The 18,797-nt window shown below is 43.5% G+C and overlaps 1 protein-coding gene across 2 annotated transcripts in view; it reads right to left on the bottom strand.

The window, feature by feature from the left end:
* Positions 1-8,774: 8,774 nt before the first annotated feature.
* The window catches only part of FOXK1 (forkhead box K1), a 48,207-nt gene continuing 38,184 nt past the window's right edge, over positions 8,775-18,797 (bottom strand). The window contains exons 4-9 of one of the 2 annotated variants that reach the window (XM_061473597.1): positions 18,312-18,458; positions 16,358-16,551; positions 15,051-15,217; positions 14,078-14,359; positions 11,969-12,196; positions 8,775-9,792 (exon numbers count right to left, since the gene is read on the bottom strand). In XM_061473597.1, the coding sequence (XP_061329581.1) occupies positions 9,572-9,792; positions 11,969-12,196; positions 14,078-14,359; positions 15,051-15,217; positions 16,358-16,551; positions 18,312-18,458 (1,239 nt within the window). In that variant the 3' untranslated portion in view covers positions 8,775-9,571. The remainder of the gene's footprint in view (positions 9,793-11,968; positions 12,197-14,077; positions 14,360-15,050; positions 15,218-16,357; positions 16,552-18,311; positions 18,459-18,797) is intronic. The other variant, XM_061473598.1, reaches the window with a different exon arrangement.

Here is an 18,797-nt window from a genome sequence, read left to right as displayed (position 1 = left end):
CCCTCTTCCACGAGTTAACAGCTTCCCCCCAAACCAACAAGGGATCAGAGTATCCATGAGTTCTAAACCAATGCAAGGTGTCCAATCATACACTTCCTAAAGCGTTTAATGAGAATAATAAAAGGACAAGAAAAACACTGAAACACATAGTGGAAGGGGTAGGTACAACACAGGCTGGTGCCGCAGTCCTAACCCCCTTATGATACTGTGCTGGAAGGATGCAGGTCTGTCACTCAAAAGCAGCCAGGAATTTCAGGGCATTTTCTCTTTCATATATAATTTTATTTCTGGTTATAGAAACAAATGCTAAGAGGAGAAGCAACATTCCCCAACCACATACATCAAATGAAGGTAACAGAACAGTTAAAACAAGTGAAAAACAAAAATAGTAGAAATTTAAAACTTTGTTATAGCTTTAAAATATTAACGTTCTTGATACATTAGAAATCACATTCAGATCTCAAATTACTTAAAAAAACCCCGAAGTATGGCTCCATATCAAAACCAGACAAAACCACTTGTATCCCATCCGATGTGGAAATGCAGGTCCTGCTCCTTGGATGCTTGTATTTACCGTCTCCTCTGATGAGCAGCAGCCTCCTTGGCACGACCAGGATGCTCTCCCAGCCCTTGTGGGAGCCACAGTCTGCCTGTGCAGTTAAGCATCTCACAGGAGCAGCGCTGCAACATGGCCAGATCATGATGAACTTCACATCCACTGCCCCAGATGGAGCTTTCCCCCTTGGGATACACACCTGCTTTGTGAAAAGCACTGATAACGAAAAGTCACATAAAAATACCCTTGATATGACCTTGATATGAGCTGTAAGAAAAAAGAACCCCGCAAACCCCGTAACATCTGGCTGGAGGTGCCTTGGCAGGCAACACCAGGAACTGAAATGCAAGCGTGGCTTTAGTCCCCCCATCCATTCCCTGTCTTTAAGTGCCAAACCAAGGTGAAAGGGGCAAGGCTCCCTCCAGCTCTCTGTTACAAAATGCTTCTGTGAAGCCACTGAGGTATTTCAGGTCCTCAGGTATTTCAGGGTGCAGCCGTCCCCTAAGGACTCGGTGGGAATGTGTTATCTGCAGAACAGGGGGATTTCAGGTTCTTCTGATTTATCTAAGCAAATATTCAGAGTTGGATCTGAATTTCCACCTTTACCATCCACTGCTCACATACAACTCGTGATTTACCCCTAAAGCAGTTTTTAACAGTCTTATTGAAAACAGTCCTTTGGATAGCTACAGACTCTTGAAAGCTCTTTTTGGCTATGTGGAGGTTGGCTGGCAGGCTGGACAAGGCCAGTCCCATTGCTCTACAAATGGCCAGAACCCAAGACAATGTCTTGTCAGATTTCTGCATTTTAAAGCCATTCCATTTTCTGTGTCAGTATGTTTGAATGAGATTTATATATATATATACATACATATTCTCCAGTTTCTTTTCCATTAAAGCAAAAGATCTTACAAACAATACTCTGGTTCTCTTTACTTCAAGCCCATTCAGGAGAGAAATAAAGCAAGTTTAAGTTTACAGTAATTTCATTTGCTATAGAGCCACTCTGCCTACCTAGCAGCCTGCCCACCTCCAAAGAATGGCATATAAATCAGAACATTAGAATGTTTTGCACCAGACTTTTAGCAGCAAGGCAGTGAAACAGAAGGGAATCTCACTTTTTCTGCTCCATTTAAATCTCATATTTCTTTCAGCTAGCAGAATATTTCCCCTCAACGTTGCCCTTAGCTTTAAGGCAGGCTCTGTTTCAGACTGCTTTAAGTGAAACTGAGGTGGGGTAGAAGCAGGACTGAAAGGCTGAGATCACAGCAGAGGTGCATTGCTTAACTCAGCAGCAGACACAAAGCAGTAACCAGATACTAGAGGAAGTGTGGTTTTAACATGGGCTGTTTTCTGCTGAGGAGAAAAGCTGTTTCCTTTCACTGCTCCGATTACTCTTCTTACCACCAAATCCTGTCTTCCCCTCTAGTACCAGAGCCCGGTCACCAGATAGTAAGCACTGAGGCGAAGCATTCATTCAGGTCCTTAGAGAAAGGATTTCTGGTTCTGGAAGAGCAATCAGGATTAGGAAGCGAAGTATCACCTGCTTTTAAAAGTAATTCCAAGTGGGTCAAAACACACACTTGTGAATTTAGTGATCCTCATGGAGTTAAGCCATAGCTCAAATTTGGACATTCAGGTGAATGGGAACATTAGAAAAACTCTTATGCATTTGTTTTAAGGGGCTATACACACATCTCACACCCTGTGAAGAGATAGGAGCATCATAAAAGAACAGAGGAGACACTTCACAGTGCCCCAGTGTTAGCTTAGCCACCTGACCGGGAGGAATTCCTCAACCTTACAGCATCCTCACAGACCCTCCACTCAATTCCTCTGTTAGAAATAAGGTCCCCTTACTTACAGAGCAGAATCTGTAAAGAGATTAATTTGAGACAGGAAAGGATTCCAGCTTTCATTAGCGCCATTTGGGACATTTTCTTGCCAGATGAGCAGCATGGGGTGGGGTTGCTGCAAGCATGACAAAGCCAGAAGCAGGGCTCCTACACAAGGAAGATGCAAGTACCAAGTCATCTCTTCTGCTCTGTGACAGGAATGAGAGCAGCCACTGAAGTGAAGCTGCTTCTTCTGGCTGCTCATATTCATTACAAAAATAGGTACGTTTTTCTTTTAGAATCAGTGCCTGGTGCAGGATTTTACCAACACACTGTATAAAAGTCTGTGTAAAGTACCATTGAAGAGAAAGAAATAGTCATGGACCATTTATATATCTATACAGACACACACACTCACACACACATTAATAAATATAAATTTCATGTTTACACAGATCTAATTTAATATTCTCTGAAAAAAAACATATTTAAAGGGTTTCTTCCTTAGCTGCCACCCATGAATTGTCAATGTTCTTTATCTTGAAAGCAAAGGGGTAGACTTGGCACAACTACCCCTCTCTGCAACGTAAAGTGACGCATAAGGAGAAGGACCAGCCATACATTCTGAAGGGTTTTAATTCAGTGTTGGTAAATTGAAAAGGTATCAAAAGAATTTTCTGAACATATAAATACAAAGGTTAGAAATTGATTTAAAAATTGGAATTTAAATATAGTGCTCCAAGAAAACTAAGTCTTTTTCAAAATGTCTTGCTCAGGCCAAAGTTCAATGCTCACTGCTGTATTACTGCCACATGAAAGACACCCTAAGAGAAAGCCTGCCATCACAGCTAGGTTATTTTCCACTGCTGATTATTACACATGCATATACCCACACCTGTGTGCACAAACACATGCGCTGTCCTGCAAATAACCCACCTAGCAGGGTGAGGCTGATCTAATCACAGCCAAATAGCCACTAGGCAGCTGCAGAGATGCTCCAGCATGAAGTCACAGCTATGCTTCGATGAGGCGCAGATCAAAATGCAAGAAGGCATCACTTCCCAATCCCATCAGTTCCAGCAACCCAGATGACCTTGTAGTGTAACTGTTTTCTGCAGCACAGCTGGTTCCATTGTAAGCTACAGTTTACGACAGTAGTGTATGCTATAGTAGTAGCAGCTTTGGCATAATTTTTTCACCAGAAGGAAACACAAAGTTACATGACTGAACAATCTGTTGTATAACTGCAATCTAACGCACAGATTCTCACCAGATGCAGACCTTCAAGCAATGGCATTAAATTAGGAGTTGGATTAAAGGGCTCTGGAGATGACAGAAACAACTACAAATCGAGGGGAGAAACTGTGATGGGGAGCAGAAACAGGAGCTGCCTGAGAGACCAGCCGACAAGGAAAGACAGATCATTTGTTTCAGGATGGCATCTGCAAACTCCAAAGCTCTGTGTGCAGCAAGGGCTAAAATTATGAGGCTAGTCATGTTCCTTTAGAGGTTTGCTCTTAATGCCCTAGACCAACTTATTAGCAGCAGGACTAAATAAACCTGAAAGATTTTGCATCTGGGTAGAAACTCAAGGCAAGGTCCTTTACCTTATCATTAAGGTAAAGCCTTAAAGTGATCAGGATCCTTCAGTGCTGCCTCCTGTTCAAAAACCTTCAAGACCCAAGCTGGCACTCTTAAAAGAGATGGACAAGATGGTTGCACATGTACGAATGCTAGCCTAAGTGTTTCCAGTTCACTTTACGCTGCTTGTTTCTTACACTTACACTTGCCTTGCAGCAAGTCAGCAAACAGGTCCCAGGCTGTACTTGTAAGAGCGTAGCTAGCTGTCCAAGGAAATCATTTCAATGAGTGACTTTTTTCAACGGAGTGATTTTTCTTCCACTCCATCCAGCATTTGTCAGATCATGTCTGTGATACTGTACCCAGTTTTGGGCTCCCCAGCACAAGACAGACAGGAACCTCCTGCAGCAATTCCACTTGATGCCCTGGGGAACACAAGAATGTACAAGAAGATGTAAAAGTGATGTATAAGGAGAGGCTGAGACAAGCAGGTTGATTCGGCCTTAAGAAAAGGAAGCAAATGGGGAAAGTTTTACTAGTGTCTTCAACTACCTATTTGGAAGATGCAGAGAAGGCAGAGATAGGCTCTTCTCAGAGGTGTGATGTGACGAGAGACAATGAACCCATGCAGCTGCATGGGAAATCATTCTTAGATAGCTGGGAAATAGTTTTCACCTCATGGCTGGTCAGAGTGGAATAGGGATGAGAGTCATGGAACCTCTATCTCTGCAGACAAGGCAGCTGGACAAGGTCACAGCAATGTGATCTAGCTGGACCTGCTCTCAGCAGGAGGTTACAGCAGAGACCTCCAAAGGTTTCTTCCAACCCAAGTTACTCTATATTTCTACACAGCTACAGCTGGCCAGTGTCAGAGAAAACAGAGCTTTGATCTTCCCTAATGCTACAGTTCTATGTGATCTGTTTATCCCAGTGATAAACTACAGTTTGTACCTCATAGTTTAAACCTCAGAAATGAAGATGGAACAACAAACCAGGTAGAATTTAATCCTTAGATGTAATAAACTTGAAGACACAGTTCTTGATCCTCGATGCAAAGATACAGACCTACTGCCAGATTACATCCTGTCACCCAAGATACCCAAACCTACGTACAGGAGGTAAACGTTTCTCTTTTCACCCCACATTTTGGCATTCATCTCTACATGCTAGCACACATCAAGAGTGATATCAGATCTATCACTGGGAAACCCCTTCACCAACACAGATGAAAAGTTCTAACAGCAATTTAACATTAAGCAGTCAGTTAAAACTGTTCCATACCACATCATGTGAAAGCTCAGGTCAGACATCCTCACTTGCTTAGATATCAATCCCTAGCCTTCCTGTGCTTCAAGTTTTATTTTACTGCTTACATTTCACTACTGAAAAAGGAGAGAAAAATGTGGAATTTAACTTGGAATGACAGTTCCAAGTCAGAACACAAGACAGATGTCTGAAACATGCAAAACCAAGTCTGCTCTCCCTAAAACCTGAAGTCAGACCATGACATTGATTGCAGAAGCACTGCAAAGGCTCTAGCTGTTATTTAACTGCTTCTTTCTATTTCAAAGCTTTAACATGAAAACACAAGCCTGAACAAGCTGTGCCCAACAGTAACATGTCTAAAACACAGTATGAAAATTAAATACAGGTGAACTAATTGACCTTTCTCAACACGCTGCGGAGTTCCAGGTATCCCATAGGTATTTTCATCCTCGAGTCCTTGGGCAGAGCTTAATGCAAGGTGCTGCTCCCTTCACTGGATAAAAATGACTGGATATGCTACAGGGAACAGCATTAGTGGTATGGGGGAGGGAGGAATGGGGGAAGAAAAAAGGGTTTGGAAAGAATATATGAGCTAATCATGAGCTTCAATTCTGCGCTCAGCACTGTGTTGTGTTATCACTAAATCACATTAAATTGATCTGACTGTAAAAAGCTTCCTGTATCACAAGAGCCAAGGTCAAGACAAAACAATAACTAAGGAATTCCAGTGGAATAACCCCAAGAACAACCACATTCAGCTTTTGCAAATTGAGGCAACAAATGTTGCTATAACCAGACTGCAATCAAACTATAATTAGTCTTTGTCATTGCCTAAGATAAAAGAAAAATAAATCAATAGGGTAAGGTGAAAAGTGAATTCACGTACGAAAAGCTGAAGTTTTCCCAAGTCCAAGTTACAATAGGTTAAATACTCAACACACCTTGACCTTTGTTATACAGAGAGCAGAAGATGCAGTGAAGCTTCCTTATCCTCCCCCCCCCTTAAGCCTCCCCTCAGTTAATGTAATTACTTGAGGACATAAGATGCAATGTTGGGCAATAAAAACAAAGTAGACTATCAAGTCAAAATAATCTGAGTACTGCATATAACCATTAAGGTAAAAGTTTTCTTTCTAGCTGAAGACTTAATTCTACCATCAGATTAATTTTCACTTCACTGCAGTGCTCCAAACTGAAAGCTGGAGAAAAAGCACCAGAGCAGTGCTGTCCTCCAGACCAAGCAGTGTGTTGAAAGAGCCTGAAGGCCTCAAACAAGATGTCTCCGTCTCATGTGTCCAGATGAGGACCACACTTCTCCACAGCATCCAACAGGACTGAACTGTTATTTGACACAGTAGCAGGCAATGACATAGACAATCCTAAACCAGAGAGAAATTATATGCAAGTGGAATGGCTGCTTCCTACATTAGCGGAGGGATGCAACAGACTGATGAAGCAAAGCCCCTCTGATAGGATGAACTGACAAGTTCCAGACACCTCAAGCAGAATGAGTGAGCAGATCAAAGATGCTTATCCTCAGCTCACATTTCAACCAGCAGGCACTGTGAGCCACTAAAGGAAGAATGAGAAAACTTACTCTGTTCTAAATACTTAGGAGGCAGATCTATACCCGCAACCTGAAGGTGGGCTTTCAAGAGGTATCCATGAAGCAGCAGCGGATGTATTTCTGTGGTGCTGGCATAGTTTACAGAAGTTTAGAGCCTAACTATTTAGACTTTCCAAGAGAAAAAGCAGCAGTAAAGAAAAATCCATACCCTGAACCGTATTCCGTTGGTTGCTCAGCTCACGCTGAGCAACTCACCCAATGTACTGGAAACCTAAAGCTCCCTAGCCTCAGGGCTGTTTCAGAGGCGTCGTCTGGCTCTAAACCAGCACTCACCCAAAAGTAATGATTAATCAGAGATAAACCATGCAGCACTCTCACTTGTGCATTCTTCCTTGAAGCCCACTTATTGAATTGACTTTGAAAAGGCTACAGAAAGCAGAGCTAATCCATGCGCTTTTCCACTATGCCGCACCTAGTGCTTCCTAGCAGAGAAAGTGACAGCCAGAGGCCAGCTTGCTTCAATTACTTTGTGGTCTGTAACAATCCTCCTTCACAGAATCATTTCAAAGTACTAACACCCAACCTAGTACCTTGTCACTAAAGGCACACACCTGAATTCTGAAAGCCTAGCTCTAAATAACCGAACTGCCCTGAATGTTTTGTGTGCCTCTAACTGCAGGAAGTAACCACGAACCAGGAGACCAAGAAATTCTTTCCTTCTTGCAGAAATACTTCTCCCAAAACAATTGGCTTGAAAATAAAACGTGGCTGGATTTTATTCAAGCAGTGGGACTTGGCTATTCAATAGGATTTGGCAAAGAGAAAGGAAAACTAGAAGGGGAACAAGGGGAACAAGTGATGCCAGCTGTTACCTTATGGATTTCCTCTCCCTCCCCAGATTCCAGCAGACACTGAACGTTGTGTCTTACCCTCTAATCCCCATGGATATACTGACAGTATCATTTACTGCACATTTGGGAATTCTTTTTGCAACATGTTTATGCAGTGGGCTTGCCTCTCTGCTTTGTGATAGCATTGTCAGAGCGTACAAGGCCACAAAGTGACAATAAATCAGTACACACAGGGGGATAACCCACCAAAGGCAAGTCCCATCCCTCTTAAATCTCTGTTGCCATTACCAAAGCCATAATATTTTCTCAATTAAAAGATCTCTGCTGTGCTGCCAGAAGACATGTTAGACAAAGGAATTGCAAACAGGCATCAAACCGAAGGGGTTAGCTGGAGGCTACATGCAGGGGTTGGTTCCTTTGCCAGTCACAAGGTGTCACATGTACCCACTGCTCCACGAGGCTGAAGTGACTCAAATCTGCTTTGCTCGTAACACGTACTTGTATTACATGAAGAGCCTGGAATACAGTTTGAGTAAAAGCCTCCTCCTGCTGACCAACCCAAATGGTCCTCCAGGGAGGAGAGCTGGGAGAGGGAGTCAGACAATGAAAGGAAACCTCCAAATTCCCTTTGGAAAACATGTTCAAGACCACCAGTGACTTTCGCCACATGGAAAATAAAAGGCTTCTTTTGCCTTGGTCTCCACACCCTTACAGAATTTGTATTAAATACAGTATGAACTCTGCTGCCCCTCAGCCCAGCTCTCAACTTCCCCTCTCAGGATAAAACAGAAGCTTTGCCATCAGCCACAGCAGAAGGTCAGTGACAGATTCCCACCCAGCCTTGGCCTCCTGGCTGTTGTTCACATAGCTGAGGGCCACAGTACCACCGGGAGGTGAATGCAGACTGCTTTAGTGCAGTATTTTCTCAGGTTCACAGAGACAGTGGCAATGTGCTCACCTACAGTGCTATTCTAAACAAAACCTTGTGCTCCAGCACAGGATGTGATCAATCAAATGCACACAGAACCTTTTGGAGACACCCTTCCCCATGTGATTCTCAGTCACTGAGATACTTTGGCTGCTGTCCAGAGCAAGTGATGAATAATTGTAAGAAATAATTGAAGGTACAAACCCCTTTGTTTTTAATATCTTTACAGGAACTACATTAATACAGTTCCTCTGTCATCTTATTCTCCCTCAGAGGGAATGGAGAGAAATTGCATCTGGAAATCCAGGTGGCTGAGCCCTGTAACTCTTCCTCCTGAATCCCACATAAATAAACATTAGTTCATATCCAGATCTTTTCTGTTTTCAAAACCAAATTCATTTGCCTTTTTCCTTTCAGCTTGGTACCATGTTTCTTTAATGTTGTTGCTAGATACTGCACCCATCTTTCAGCATTTGATTGCCTTAGGTGGCCTTTTTAAAATGGTCCTGTGGTTCAAAGCTCTAAGAAGCACAGTATTAAGGCATAGAAAATGAGGAGTTCTCTTTCCAGGGAGCAGACTGTATTTGTGTTACATTCCTTTAGATGCTGAACTGCAAATCCCATCCCCTTGGAGCCAAAAGGGGAAAAGACAGTCAGAAATATCCCAGCAGTCATACAATCAGTTGTCTGTATTTTTTTTTCTTTTTTGAATCTTTAAAAACAAAACAGAAGAGGAAAAAATCCCATAGGTAAAGACAGAACAGAGTTCCAGATATGGGTTCCTGGGAGGGGTTTTCCATTCTTTTTGGCACCTTGTGATTCTAACAGCTGTTGTCCTCCCATTGAATAACAATCTGACTTGAAAGAGCTCTTTATCCACTATGGTTTGAGCTGTTACAGTTGTGGTTTGTTTTTCAAAGAAGCTGCTTTAGGACTCCTGGCATCCCATGCCCACCCTGCATCGCTCCAACTCCTCCCACTGCTTCTTCATTCACTGGTTGCCTGTCCTTGTGGCACTGCAGATGTGATGACTCCAGTTTGGGCTGGGACTGCTCCACTGGACTCTTCTATCCGGGGTCTTTTGACTTCAGGTTCACTGGAGGAGGCTGCTGCTGTCTCTTCGGTCCCTGTCTCGCATACTCTGCTGACTACAACAGGAGTGGATGAGCTGGCCTGGGCTGCAAGAAGCTGCAATGGATTTGTGAGAGCTGGGAAATAGGACAAGAGAGAGAAAGTGAATTAGTGTGATGAAGCAGCGCAAGTGTCTGCTATTCCAGAAAGCAAGAAAACAACACACCACGGTCAGATGCAACAGCTGGCACATACTCAAGGGTGGTTTTCAAGTCCCTTTTGAAAGGCTTTGTCTCTCCCTCTTCCCCCACCATCTCAGCTTACCAAAGCGGTAATGACCAGAACTTCCTTCTTCCTATCCATTATCAAACAAGGGATTGCCAGCTAAGCATTCCTCTCTAGAAGGGGAGGATCAAACCCCTATTAAAATTACAGCACACCTCCTCTTTGAGGGGTAGCTCTCTGGCCACCTACAACCAGAACTTGGAAGCTAAATCATCTGTGTGCTGTGCCTTCAATTTAGAGGGCTCTCTTTAGCCCTGCTTGCACAGTAACAACAGCCAGTCTTTTGGGAAACTAGATCAGAATCTAAATATTGAATGTATTGACATCTCACTTGTAAAAAGGGCAGGAAAGAGCTTACCCCATACAACCAAGTGCATTCCCATCAGAACTGGGATGAGAACATAGGAATATTTGGGTCTAATCTTGTATTCCAGTACTAACAAAAGGTTTTACCCTCCCATTAATGAAAGCGGTGAGAAAAAAAGACCATTTAGTAGCAACCCTCCGTAAAAATGTCTACAATTTCTAGTTCCAGACAGAGAATGTGCTTACACACTGGCTCTGGCACACACCACTGCTTGAAAAACAAAACACATGCAGTTTTTGGCCTCTGCATCAATCGGAGAGGCAGCCAAAGGGGACTCGGGAGACAGCACATCCTCTGCCCTCCAGACTGATTTGCAAAGGATGGAAGGACAGAACATTAGGGGTGTGCTGACTAAGTGTAGCAAAAAAGAGCCCTAGGATAAATAAACAAAGCAAACAGAACAAAGGTCCTCAAAGCCCAGCAACTTCTCCCAAGGCAGGGGAAGGGGGGTGTAGAGTATCAAGAGGATGAAGGAAAAAAAGATAGGGTTAGGATGAGGGCAGTCACCAATTACACTGCAGTGACTTGGAGAACCTAAACCGTGCAGCTGAAAAGATACTAGCTTCCTACAGACAGGAGTCAAGAGACTCAGGCTCCATTTTGTGAACTAGAAAATTCACTACCACTTACAGAAACCCCCTCAGATGCAAATGGAATACTTTCCAGTTTGAGGAGAGTGCTAGAAACATTTTGATAAGATTAGGATGTCTCAACATAAAAATGTTAAGTACAAAACTAATTCTACAATAGACAAACATCACTGCTGGGTAACAGCGGCTCCACATGTCTGATTATTTAATACCTTTTACATCCTAGTTACATAAAACCTTATAGCTATCTTCATTGCTCCAATGAGATTCTTGCAATTCAAGTGCAAGCCAGGTGATACTGCAAACAGACATGGCAGGTATAAACACTCCTACCTTCACAAGAGCCATCAAAATCCCCCCAGTGCCCTTTCATTTCAAACTCCCCATAAGCACCAGCCTGGGACGGCAGAAGTGCTTAGCATCTCACTGAAATGGGCTGTAAGAAACCTGGATATACCATCCCCCATCATCATCCTTAACTGACCAAAATCTGAGACACTGAGCAAGTAATAAAAAGAGGCTGCCAAGACAAAGCTAGCATGGGATTTTAAAAATCAGACTTGACAAATGACTAGAACACATCCTGTATATTAAAAAATCCTGAAACAGATCCTGTTACTCTCAGGCTCTATGACCTTAAGATGAGAAAGTAAGTTATTTTCTTAGTACTCTATGGAATCATTTCACAAGATGCTTGAAGCAAAGGCTCTTGGTCAGAAGAAAACAAATGAAAACAGGCTATATACAAGACTCACTAACACTTTCAACAAGTAACCCTCAAAATGTGAAGCAGTAATAAATATATAGCCAAAGACAAAGGAAAGACAGGACTTTTCAGAACCAGTGCTAGATAGCAACTGAGGGAAGGGAACAGAAGTGGACAGAAGTATATCCATGACTGATATTCACAGCCACAGGAGTTGAAGAATTGGAATACCTTTGAAAGTGGACAACTTGGACACATGGAACAACTTGATATGTACTAAGAAGAGAAACCCTTAGAGCTTTACAACCTAACTGCTAAGCTCAGAAGGAAATCAAACACCACAAAGTGATGGAAACAGAGCCTACCATAAGCACTGCCAGTGATGCTGTTGGTGGGGACGGCATGTTTCCCATTCTGAGTGACTGCCCTCACGGGGAGCTGATGCTGTCCAATGGTCACTGGAGCTGCCTGCTGAAGGATTGTGACTGTCTGTCCTGGAACACCCTGTGCCATCTGACTGGCAACTGTCTGAATAACACGGCTGGCTGTAGGTATCGTGGCAAATGCGATCGTTGGCTTTTCATCCATGCCTGCTTGAGAGTAAAAAGAGACAACCATCATTTACTACCCTGCCTCAGGAGCAGGCTTTACTCTCATAAACAGTTTAGCAGTGATATATACCCCAGGCTTACAAATGTGAAAATACCTCAGCACCACAGAAGGTCGGGGAAAACACTAAAATATTCTCTATTGTACATATACCCTATAAATATTAAGATCATTTTTCTTATAGCATAAGCCACTTGGCCAAAGAAAATAAAATCAAGATAATAAACTTGACCCTTTGTCCTAAAAAGGCACCATCTCCCTTACTGGCACATTATGGCTGTGATCACTGCAAATCTCAGCTTACTTTGTAATTACAGGCAAATTGGCCTGACTTTCAATACTACACAGCAGGAGAGGGCATTAAGTCCTTAAAGAATGCCTGGAGCTAGAAGTCTGCAACAGCTTGCTGTCAGGTGTGCACATAGGTTGATTTACAAGGAGGTCTTTCCATAATTGCAAGCTTTTGCCAGCTATGGAAGTATAGGAAGAAACCAGAAAGAAGTAAAAAATAGTAAGAAAAAGGAGGAATGAGTTCATGGACAGAAATAACTGTTTCAGAGCACTCAACCACTTATCTCACTTCCCAACACAAGTAAGGGGTCAATTCAGCAGGTATGTAACACATAGAGGACAGCCTCCTGCAGGGCATGCAGGAAAGGAAAGCCACTCTTCTTCAAGGTTTTAGGGTCTCAAAGCAGAGAAAGCAGGAAGCACAAACTCATTAGTCCTGTAGGAAGAGAAAGACTTCTCCCATTTTAATATTAGTAGACTTGTAAGAAGAGTGGAATTATATGGCACATAAGCACTGAGCTTCCCAAACTGATGGGAAGCAGGGAAAGAAAAGGCAAGGAAAGCAGAGATATAAGGCTGGAAAATGGAGCAACTAGCAAAGATAAAGGGAAAGTAGAGACTAGAAAAGGACACGAGTAGGAATAAGAAAGGGACAAGTAGGAAAAGAGCAAATGACACCAAGAATTAGTGAATGAAAGAATGGAGCAGGTGACAAGCAGCTGCAACTGCTAGTACTTCAGGAACATGTATAGGATCCAGACAGGAATTTCTAGAGAATGCAAGTGAAACTCAAGCATGATGAACTAAAAATGCCAGTGGTCCTGCTACTGCAGCAGGGGAAAGTCTTTGTCATTTCTCTCTTTCCCTTAGAGAAGAGTCACTGCCCCACTACCCACATAAAAGCAATCAGAGTAACCAGTCTTGCTGCTGGTACACCACACACCTTGTAGCACTGAGCACTTGCGAAATGGTGAGCAGACAAGGTGTTGTCTACATCACAGCAGGAGAACATTTAACTCACTAAAACCCCCAAGGCTGGAAATTTCCAGCTTAGGAAAAAAAAGGAGGCCTTTGTTGTAACTGGTTTTTGAAGACTGCTTTAACGGGGTACTGCCTGCACTTCCAGAAGCACATGCTTTCCTCTAGGAATCCAGGCCTGCAGAAAAGAAAGGCTCAATCATTTATTCACAAGGCCATCTGAAGCAGAGACCTTCAGCCTTTCCTAGGCCATCTTTTTTTGGCTACAAAATGCACCCATTTCCATAGCACATCCAGCTGACCAATACACAAGCATAGTACTGATACCGGGGATAATGTAAATATTTAAAGCACTGCATGTTTTTTCAGCCTCCAAAGTCTCTTAAATTTGCTCCCCACAGGAGATAAGTGAGCACAGTCACCCTGCTCGTTCCTGAAGACATCAAATGGACAAGCTATTACTTGGTTTAAGTTTTAGCTTAAGAGAAACATCTTTGATTGAGGGCTAAGCACCCAGCCAGTGAAAACAGTGTCTGACAACCCCCCCACAAGCCTGCTCGAGACTTAGCAGAGTAGTAAAGCAGGTGAAAAGCTACCTCGGTGGTCACCAGCTAAGTCCAACACTGTTCCTGCTGCTTCATGAGCTCCTCCTGCTGTGCCCTGGTTTGTGAGGATGTATCCATTTGCAGAGTTTGCAGAGGAGGTCACAACTCGGACCATTGTAACAGTGGGAGCTTGCTGCACGACGTGAATTGCGTGACATGAAGGCTGTTGAGAAGTCACTATTGACGCTGGCATGTACGCGACTGGCTTTGCCACCAGAGTAGATGGTCGGGGAGGAACAGCCATAATCACTGGCTGGGCACTGACTGGAGATCCTGAACAGAACAGAGGAGCATACATTAGTAGGAGAGGAGAAAAAGGCCTCCATTCATTTCATCTGTGCACTTCTAATCTCTGCAATAATCCTTCAGCACTGGCAGGAATAGGGAACGAAAAATAAAGCTTCAAAAATAACCACCTTCAATCTTCTCTTTCCTAACTCACAAAACCCCCACCTGCCATGTGAGCACGTATCTGTGAGCAAAAGCCACAACAGGCACAAAAAAATGTAGCTTTACTTAATGAGCTTTGCCTTCCAACTTCACCAGGAACACCCTAAACATCAGGCCAGTCACAGCACAGCTGACAAGCAGATACTTACCAGGGCTTAACAAATTACCCTGGCCCTGGCCACAGCACCACAGAGCTCTGCATAGCCAAGCTGATCTTATCCAGAAGGCTGGTAGATGAATGAGTGAGCTACCACTGCCATGGCTACTCTGCTGCCAGGTCTAGTTCAAGGTTAGCCCATGTGTTTCTACACATTCCTTCATCTCTTGTCCCCTCATCCAAAGAGCAGTAAGAAAAATGCTCTGGAGTTGCACATGCATCATCAGTCTCTAACAACAAAGTGGAAAGAGAGACCTAGATCCTCCTTTAACACACTGTAAGAAGCATTCCAGTGGTGTCCTTAGCATGGCCCTTGGTGCAGCTGAAGTCACCCTTTGTGAAACAAGAGCTACTCACCAGGTGCACTCTGTGAATACCGATACTCTGGAACTGAGGCTAACTTTGACCCAAAGTCATGATCATGTGGAATGGGTGAGCCCTCCCGTGATAGGCACTCTGGAGTCTGTAGGCCACTAGAGTGAGGGGACAGCAGGCCAGGGTGAGTAGGGGAGGCAGGAGCACTCCTGAAACACCAAAACATAGTGTTGGCAAGTGTACATGCATTTTGACCAGAAGACAGCAGCAGAGACCAAGAGTTACCTCCAGGAAAGGATTCTCCATCAGAAAAGACAGCTTTTCTCCCACACTACCCAATATATAGTCTTGTTGAGAAGAGTTGAAAGGTACACAGTAATGCTCTAGCACTAAATACTGTCATACTATTCCTTGCTGAAGGAAACTGGACCCAGAGTATGCTTAACATTTCATTTTAAGACCCACTGCTGGCAGAGAAGCTGTAAATGCCTCATGTTCAGATCAGTTTTATAGTTTCAGGCTGTTCTCAAAGCATCTTTGCCAGTGTTTGAGAGTGATGGGAGAGGAAGAAAGATTCAATGTGGATGCAAGTGTCTTGCCCCCACGTATGCTTGCAGAGCGGCTACTCCCCCTTCTCCCCACTGCATCCCACCTCTGGTCCCACAGAGGCACCAAACACACAAGGAATTGAACATTTCTTTAAAGACAAAGGACAGAGAAACTGATCAGCTGAAAACTTCTCCTCCTGCTTCCTCCCCCTCATTTTACCAGACAAAAAAAGAAGAGGTGTGGGAGAACGTTACATGAAACTGCTCCAGCTAGTGTTTAATTGCAAGCCTTATCCTCACAGTTATAGGGCTCAGAGAAAGCTCTCACTGCACACAGCTCCTGTTCTGCAGTTACACTGCAGTGGCTTACACAGAACCCCCCCATTGCTTCACTGCTGACAACCACAATCGACATGGTCTTTCCCTATAGGAAAGTGTTTCAAATACCAGAGAAGTTATTCCTCCTATGATCTAATCCACATCTAAACACAGCTTTCCTGAAGTGAGGGACTGGCATCTGAAAATACTCCAGTGATAAATGCTCTGAATTTCTTTGAAATGATGCCAAACCAGATATGTTATTTGATGCACTTTTGTAGTTTGCTTCTGGATTTTATTTTATCTTCCTTTTTGGTAAGCATTTAAGAAGTCAGAGCAATTTTCAGATTATGCCTCAGGACAATCTAACTGTATTAGCTCTCCAGCTATACACAGCAGCAAAGTTTGCTCACTGTATGTTGGTTTTTGTTTTGCTTTCTTTGTAATGAGTTTGGCACAGCGATGAGAGGAAACTCAAGTTACCTGGAGGAGAGAGGCCCAAAAGGTGTTCGGAAGCAGGACACTCCTCTTTGCCTTCGTTTTCTAAATGCTTGCTCTACTAGTTTGGCTTCAGAGGCAGGGTCAATTCGCCAAAAGGAGCCTTTTCCAGGCTCCTCCTGGGAGCGTGGGACTTTAATAAAGTAACGGTTCAAGGAGAGGTTGTGCCGAATGGAATTCTGCAGGAAGCAGAGGAATGAGATGATTATTTTGACAAGAGGATGTATATAACAAAGACGAATGGGCTTCACCACACAGCCTGGAAAAGTGAAATCCACACTGCCAGAATCAGTGGTGAAGGCAGATACAAGTCACTTGACTCACACAGCTCTGGAGTCACAGAAGTGCTGCAAGAGAAAACCTGGGGAAACATGTCAGAGTTTCTACTAACCATGCTGACGGGTTTGCTTGGTACTTAACTATCACTTAAAGACATCTGGAGCCAGGCAATGCAGTGACTTTTCTGTGGAAAGCAATGAAAGCAAAGCTTTTGCTGATGCAGGGGGAAATCACTGCAAACCACATCAGAACTCTCTCAAAAGACAGGCTTTATTTTAGGCAAGCAGAAAAATATTGCCTGAGCCTGCGCTGCTTACCTGCCAAACGATCACCAGGGTGCCCAAACATGCCCTAAAGGACACTGCATCTCATGGTAATCATAATGCAAGCCAGCCAACATGCCCTCAGACACCTGTCTGAGAAGAATCCATCATCTGTGTGGCACTAGTCTGGCACTGTGCAGCTCTCCAGATGCTTACAAGACTATTTATGCTTTTAATTGCAAAAGCCCACCTCTTACTGGGTGTAGCACTGTCTTTTGGGCTAGTGGAAAGGCTCAGTGAGCCCAGGTGTGCACAGGCTCATTTCTGTTCCACTTTCAATACAAAACAAGAGCTTCTGTAGCAGCTTTAGACAACCTCTTCACAAACGAAGCCTTACAACATTATTGGTAGTGGGGAGGAAAAGGCAACTCATCCTCCACTGAAACGCAGCTCTCTTTGAAGCAGGATCCAGTAACTGGTTCGTAAAGCACAACTCTGCTGAGCAGGTTAAGGCAGGAAGTGAATTCCACAATTAATCAGAACTGCAGGGAAAAGCCAGGGAGGCAAAAATGTATTTATTCCAACTTTACTCAAAGTGCACCAAGCAATACTGCTCCTGCCAGCTGAATGCAATGAAATCACCAGCTGCAAGAAGCTTTCCAGCTGCATTTGTGTGTTATATTCAAATCACAACACCTATTTGAGAGGTGTGATGCCAAGAAAAAGTCTGAAAGCAGGTGGAGCTGAGGTTTCTAAAACTTTGAAAGCAGCCCTCAAACGAACACTTAAGCTTGATTTAGCATGTGTTAACTACTTCCAAACTCTCCTATGAAGCTGGTGAGATTTCCTTTAATACCACAAGAAACACACAGACTCAAAGTTCCCCCAGTTCTCGTTCTGAGATTCGAAACTTGCCAACTGTGACTTAGACAATGCAGTTGATACAGTGGGAAAACAAAACATCTGGGATCACTTAAGGTACTGTGGTTAAAAACTGGGACCTCAGTTTTGGGTTGGCCGTCTTCTGCCTGGACAGATCATGCCAAACAAAGACCAGGTAAAGGATTGAGCAAGATTAAGGCAAGTCTCTGGGCAAAGGAGTGACTGTTAGCAAGGATGTGGGAAAATAAACATACAAAAATGAAAGATGCATGAGTAGAGCATTAAAAGGGTTGCAAGAACCCAAGAGCCCAACAGTAACACACTACATTGCCATAGCAAGTATTTAAAAATACTAATCACCCTCAAACAAACTAGTTAGCTTACGTTAAACAAATTCACTCTGGGAACAGTCAAAGCAGCTCTATTCCCAGTGCCCCAAAACTTTAATACATGCATTTCAAAGCAGATAAGCCCTGTCAAAGTAGTTTAAAAGCTTGTCAGTGTCAAGAACTCACCTGCCAGCCTTTGTCAGCCGTTCTGTAATATGGATAATGCTTGGTAATGTGGGCATAGATCCCACTTAGTGTTAACTGCCTGTCCTGTGCTGAAGATATAGCTTGCACAATTAGCTGAGCATAAGAATAGGGTGGCTTGGACTCATCCTAAGGAGAAAACCAAACAGATTTAGTCACTAGCAAAGAATAACATGAACTGAACAAGCACACTGGGCTGTAATTTTCACAGATGCTAAGACAACAGCTGGGGCAACTAAGAGCAGCATCACCCTCTTCCCTCTCACTCCCGTTTAATACTGCCAAATCCCAATTTAGCACTGAGCCAAATTAAAGTATCTCCTTCCCTCTCCCCACAAGCACACACCAAAACCTCATCTTAAATCTGATTCCATTCCTCACCAAATCTACCACCAGCTTAGAGCAGCACAAGGAAGAGCATCAGGACATGCAATTGAAAGCAGAGTTAGAGCATGTAGGGTATGTTTA

The sequence above is a fragment of the Pezoporus flaviventris genome, unplaced genomic scaffold, assembly GCF_033815535.1.
Source record: "Pezoporus flaviventris isolate CSIRO_AGI_PZ_B2104156 unplaced genomic scaffold, CSIRO_AGI_Pfla_v1 ptg000078l, whole genome shotgun sequence".
NCBI classification, from domain to species: Eukaryota; Metazoa; Chordata; class Aves; order Psittaciformes; family Psittacidae; genus Pezoporus; species Pezoporus flaviventris.
This window is presented reverse-complemented; position numbering and strand designations above follow the sequence as displayed.